This window comes from Lottia gigantea, assembly GCF_000327385.1.
Source record: "Lottia gigantea unplaced genomic scaffold LOTGIsca_70, whole genome shotgun sequence".
In the NCBI taxonomy this organism is placed as follows: domain Eukaryota; kingdom Metazoa; phylum Mollusca; class Gastropoda; family Lottiidae; genus Lottia; species Lottia gigantea.
Genome location: NW_008710371.1, coordinates 689,121 through 695,740, shown reverse-complemented (window position 1 = coordinate 695,740; position 6,620 = coordinate 689,121). Strand labels below are relative to the sequence as shown.

Genomic DNA, 6,620 nt, shown 5'->3' with positions numbered 1-6,620 from the left:
TCTCAATCCAATGTATTATGACAGCTCATGATATGCTTGATAATCTCTGAAAAGGAATGAAGGTAAATCAATATTGATTGAAAATATAGAGTGGGAAAGACAGTCCTCATAAGCACTGGCAGGGGCATAACTCATTCTCAAGATCCAAAATGTATGAAATTTCAATTTTTGGTAGATTCAATATCTCATTGTTAAAGGGATTGTAAAGAGTTTTTCTAAATTTTTTATGTGTATCCGAGACACTGATAGCATCAATTTACACCATTCCAATTTTCAATCAGACGTCTGTGATTCCTGTAATTCCACTAAAACTAAGTGTTTGATGACGTCACTTAACACAGTAATCTGATTGGATAATAAAACTCTGGGAAAATTACCTTTTAAGGAAGTATTAAACAAATGCCCAGGCTTCAAATGCTTTTACACAGAAATCTTCTTTCTCAGTAAGTATATCATTATCAAATGTATCACAGCGTTGAGATCTTCCATGATATAAATCACCATCAAACCATAAACCAAAATATCCTCTGAAAAAAAACATGGTAGCTCGTCAGCTTGGGTAAATAAATAAACCAAGTACGAACGATCCAAACCGCAAAACGAAACCCAGAATCCAAACAACATTTTGGTGAAACATTGGTAGCAACTAATGAACTTTTCATGTATATCAGTTATAAGTGAGTAAGTATTTCATAATGAAAAGTGGTATCAGGTGTCCAGAAGAGTAAGCATACCCTGCCTGTTACAACCGCTCATATGAGGAAGTATATCGATCATAAGTGAGTAAGTATTTCATAATGAAAAGTGGTATCAGGTGTCTAGAAGAGTAAGCATATCTTGTCTGTTACAACCGCTCATATGAGGAAGTATATCGATCATAAGTGAGTAAGTATTTCATAATGAAAAGTGGTATCAGGTGTCTAGAAGAGTAAGCATACCCTGCCTGTTACAATCCCTCATATGAGGAAGTATATCAATCATAAGTGAGTAAGTATTTCATGGAAAGTGGTATCAGGTGTCTAGAAGAGTAAGCATACCCTGCCTGTTACAATCCCTGATATGAGGAAGTATATCAATCATTAGTGAGTAAGTATTTCATAATGAAAAGTGGTATCAGGTGTCCAGAAGAGTAAGCATACCCTGCCTGTTACAATCCCTCATAAGAGAAAGTATATCAATTATAAGTGAGTAAATATTTCATAATGGAAAGTGGTATCAGGTGTCTACAAGAGTAAGCATATCCTGTATTTATATGCAGCAAAGCCTTTCGATTTCAAAAGACCAGCTGGTAAACAGGATTCTCATTATTCCAGTCGACCCAGTTGTAAATGGGTACAGATAATTTAGGAAAGATCAATACCAAGAGGTTTGGTCAAGGACCAGCTGGTAGACAAGATCCTCATTATTCCAGTCAACCCAGCTGTAAATGGGTACAGATAATCCAGGAAAGATCAATACCAAGAGGTTTGGTCAAGGACCAGCTGCTAGACAGGATCATCATTATTCCAGTTGTTCCAAAGAGATCTGGAAACGTATTCTCGAAACAATCTTAGAGCTTGGCTATCCTACAAACAGTGTAAGAAGTTAAGATCCTAGGATGTCCTAGCTGCAAGATAAAAATAAACAATACTCACTGGCCAGATCCAATCGCCAAACTTTCCTGATTTCCTTTTAAAAAGAAATTATTATCACCAGACCAATGAAAAATCTGAAGAAAAAATATAAACAGGAGTACATAAACAAACCAAGTACTAACGATCCAAACAGCAAAACGAAACCCAAAATCCAAACAACATTTGGCAAAACATTGATAGCAGCTGATATACTTTTCACCTGAGGAAGTATATCAATCATAAATGAGTAAGTATTTGATAATGAAAAGTGGTATCAGGTGTCTAGAAGAGTAAGCATACCCTGCCTGTCACAACTCCTCATATGAGGAAGTATATCAATCATAAGTATTTGATAATGAAAAGTGGTATCAGGTGTCTAGAAGATTAAGCATACCCTGCCTGTCACAATCATATGAGGAAGAATAGACAAAGATCTAGATCTAGATCATCAAGATCTGGTTGAAAAATAAAAACCGGGTACTTACTTTGAAATCCGGGTAGAAAGTGTAGAGAAAAGACTCCCCGGTTCCATAAAAATGGTCACTCATTTTCAACGGACAATTGGTCACTGCACCAAACACCTGTTAAAACATAACAAAAATAAAGACTGGCAAAGTCATGCAGTGTACAATGAGGGAAATTTTTCCAGAACAGCGGCATTGGCCTTCTCTTTTTGATTTCCAACTGTCAAGGGATCTTTAACATGCACAGCCTGTAGCACACGGGGCCTCGGTTTATTGTCCCATCCAATGACTAAACACTTTCTCCATGTCAGCCCCTCTTACCTGCATCACTGACAGGGGAAACCGGGTTGAAAAATCTGAAGGTATTATCTCGACCTATGCCAAACTAAGTGTTTGATGACGTCACTCATTGCAAAAGGCCATATTTTGCGATTAATGACATCATCAAACGCTTACTTTAATTGGTATTGCAGGAATCACAGACATCTGATTGAAAATTAGAATGGTGTAAATTGATGCTATCAGTGTCCCTGATACACATGAAAAATTTAGAAAACCTTTTTACAATCCCTTTAAATGTTACTTACGTGGCCATTGGTATCTTCGACCACAATGAGTACTGGACTGTCCAGTCCCTGCATGTTTCTGTACAGTGTTTTTAAACTGAATCCATGGTTCTCAGAACTGTAAACCAAGGTCCAAGGATAGCCTATGGTTCGCGGTGGAAGAGCATTGGAGAGCTGAAAATAAAATTTTATGCATTGTAATAACGTTATCACTGTTTGCATTATGAGCCTCGTTCTGGATCCAATATGGCTGACACGTGAATAAGGTCTATTGCAGTGACACAACGTTACATTTATTTGTTTGCATTATGAGCCTCGTTCTGAATCCAATATGGCTGACGCATGAATAAGGTCTATTGCAGTCACACGCTTGTTACCTTTGTTTGAGTTATGAGCCTCATTCTGAATTCAATAAGGTCTACTGCAGTGACACCATGTTACCTTTGTTTGTTTGCTTTATGAGCCTCATTCTGAATCCAATATGGCCGAAACATGAATATGGCCTGTAGAACGTACCTGATGTATCTGTTCATCATTGGTCAGTATGGTGGTGGTACCAACCAGGTCTGGTAGTGGTAAGGTGTCTTCTATATCAACAGTAGACATACGCCTGATAGCCTCTACCTTACTAACAATCTGAAATAGAATGGAGTTTTACATCCTACTTATCTGCACCTGATTGGATTAATCAAATGAAATATATTACGCGGAAAGGGAGAGTTTGATTCTCCCAAATGTATTGGCCTAGGATTGGGTATTTTTCTTTTTTACTGATGAAATTGAGGTCTACATCCTACTTCTGTATCTGATTGTCCATTGAAGTTCATTGAAATCCATAAATGCCCACAGAAGTCAATAGAAATCCATTTAAGTCCAATGAAGTCCATGGAAGTCCATTGGAGTCAATCTAAGTCCATGGAATTCCATTAAAGTCCATGGAAATCCATTAAAGCCCATTGAAGTCCATGGGAGTCTATAGAAGTCAATTCAAGTCTATTTAAGTCCATTGAAGTCCATAGAAGTCTATTCATAAAAGTCCATTGAAGTCCATAGAAGTCCATCTAAGGCCATGGAAGTCTATAGAAGTTCAATTCAGACCATCTAAATCTAATGAAGTCCATAGAAGTCAAATGAAGTCTATAGAAGTTCATGGAAGTCTATTTAAGTCCAATGAAAGTCCATCACACCACAAAACCTACCTCCCAATCTTTTCTGATTTTCTGAATACTGGCAAAATGTTCATCACAAATTTCAATGGAGGACTCGGCATCCAAATCATCTTCATCAAAAACAACAAATCCTCGTTGTTCTGGGTCCATATCTTCTTCGTCACCATAAATATCTGGAGTCCACTGGACAAAAAACGCGTACAGTTGATCAACCCTGAAATGAAATAGAGTTTTACATCCTCCCATACCTTTTGGGTTCATGAATAGCGCTTGAAATCCAACCTAAGACATTGTAAAGAGGTTTTCTGAATTTTTTATGTGTATCAGGGACACTGATAGTATCAATTTACACCATTCCAATTTTTAATCAGATTTCTGTGGTTCCTGAAATTACATTAAAACTAAATTTTTATGATGTGATAAAGCATATTTTGTGATTAGTGACATCATCAAACATTTAGTTTTAGTAGAATTACAGGAACCACAGACATCTGATTAAAAATTGGAATGATGTAAATTGATGCTATCCGGGTTTCTGATACACATAAAAAATTTAGAAAACCTTTTTACAATCCCTTTAATTGCACCTTACTGAGTTAGTTTTATGGTCTAGTTTCTCAAATCTTTTTTGACTTTTTGAAACCCTTCTTCACTGCACATCTGCTAAAGAAATGAATTTTTATCCTACTTTTATAATGAAACTAGTGAAATGAAAAAAAATTCTGCATCCTTGTTCCCCATCCTAAAACTAGCTCTAGGCTACTGAATCCTACAAAAGAATGGAATTTTACATCCTAGCTTAGGGGATTGTTGGTTTATTGTGCAACAGGCTATTAAAACATAGTTAAAGATGGGTTCCCTTATTTTTATTTATAAAAATGAAAATGCTAATACTTATATGAATAGAAAGTAGAGGTGTTCTAATGACTTGAAAAAATACCAGTTTGTCTCACATGTCTATAATTAATTCATAATTAGCTTAATTAGAAGAGAATTACCAGCAGAATTCCAATGAGTGACCGATCAAGAAAGGTCAAAAAGTCTTTTTTAGTTTATCCAGACTGTACATACATGGACATTTATGATTGGTTAAAACTCTTAATTATATGCAATAAGAACATAATGATATGATTAAGAATACATGATAATTCATTAGAAACACCAATTAATCAAATAGTTTGCTTAATTTGACACTAAAAAATAAGGAAACCCAACTTTAAATCCTGTTATATGTCATCAAAAAAACCTAAGTAATCAATCATTAAATGGGGAATTTTCGGGGATTGATTTGGGTCTTTATTGTGCTTTAATAGTCTTAAGAAATACTAAAACACACGAAAATCACATAATCCCTTCAAATATAACTCAAACTAGAAATTTCACTGTCTATTTCTATATATGTGTTTTCTATATATGGCATAGTCTCACTAAAATTCCAGTTGAATTTTTAACTTACAAACGCGGATAATTCTGGACACACATGGATTTGAAGACTCAAATTTCGACAGTGAGCTGTGAACACTATTACTGATTAGCTTAGCTAAAAAATTCCTGTTTCTGAAACTAAGGTATGATTGGTCGAAAGGAGTTGTTGGTGAATTAACTATGGATTAACTACTTTCCTTATTAAAGGTGCGGGCACATGAACTGTCTTGGTTGGAGATTTTTGTAGCCGATTAGAGCTTTGTCAAGAGTTTCACCGACAGAAATCGGCAGTCTGTAGTTTTCCACCTATTGATAATCACAGATCATGTAATTGAAAGGGAAATGAATCTGATTGGATGATGACAGTCTGTCTGGCAGACGATGAAACTATCGGAGACAATTATCAAACTTGTTTGCTATTATAAATCCTGTCGGGGAATTGATAATCTTGTCATGGAAGCACAGGCACACACAAGATTTACTTAAGATCTAATCAGCAACAAAAATCTTCGACCATGACCGTCCGTGTGCCCTCACCATTAGATGGCCGATTGTGGTTTAGAAGTTTCCTTCTATAGATTACACAGTGATTTGGTCGGAACTCTTCAAATATGTCAGTTTAGAGGTGATATGATTTGGACTGGGGTTACTGTATACCATACCAAGAAATTCCAAAAACCCATCCCAAAACTTACTTGTCTCGTGGGATAGAAAACCAATATTCAGGTTTCTTCTTGTTGCCACGGTAACTCTCTATAGGGCATGTTTGTGATACTTCTTTAAATTTGGGCTGACCGACTCGGAGACAGAGGTATAATGGAGGGTCGTCAAATCCAGACTGAGGCTTCGGTATTAATTCTGAAATAAAAAGGGATTGGTTAAAATCATGGGGAAATTTGACAACATGTTAAAAGGAATTGGTTAAATCATGAGGAAATTAGACAAAATCATGGGGAAATTAGACAAAATCATGGAGAAATTTAACAAAATCATGGGGATATTTGACAATGTGTCAAAGAGAATTGGTTAAATCATGGGGAAATTAGACAAAATCATGGGGAAATTAAACAAAATCATGGGGAAATTAGATAAAATCATGGGGAAATTACACAAAATCATATGGAAATTAGACAAAATCATGGGGAAATTAGACAAAATCATAGGGAAATTTGACAAAATCATGGGGAAATTTGACACGTTAAAAAGAATGGCTTAAAATCATGGGGAAATTAGACAACGTGGCAAAAAGAATGGCTTAAATTCATGGTGAAATTTGACAACATGTCCAAAAGAATTGGCTTCTAATCATGGGGAAATTTGACAACATGTCCAAAAGAATGGCTTAAATTCATGGTGAAATTGACAACATGTCCAAAAGAATGG

The 6,620-nt window shown here is 35.8% G+C and overlaps 1 protein-coding gene across 1 annotated transcript in view; it reads right to left on the bottom strand.

Moving 5' to 3' along the window:
* Window positions 1-391: 391 nt before the first annotated feature.
* LOTGIDRAFT_167884 (hypothetical protein) overlaps window positions 392-6,620 on the bottom strand; it is a gene marked incomplete at both ends in the record, with an annotated part of 6,968 nt that continues 739 nt past the window's right edge. The window contains 6 exons of the mRNA XM_009065762.1: window positions 392-527; window positions 1,635-1,708; window positions 2,099-2,194; window positions 2,665-2,817; window positions 3,843-4,026; window positions 5,933-5,986. Of these exons, the coding sequence (XP_009064010.1) occupies window positions 392-527; window positions 1,635-1,708; window positions 2,099-2,194; window positions 2,665-2,817; window positions 3,843-4,026; window positions 5,933-5,986 (697 nt within the window). The remainder of the gene's footprint in view (window positions 528-1,634; window positions 1,709-2,098; window positions 2,195-2,664; window positions 2,818-3,842; window positions 4,027-5,932; window positions 5,987-6,620) is intronic.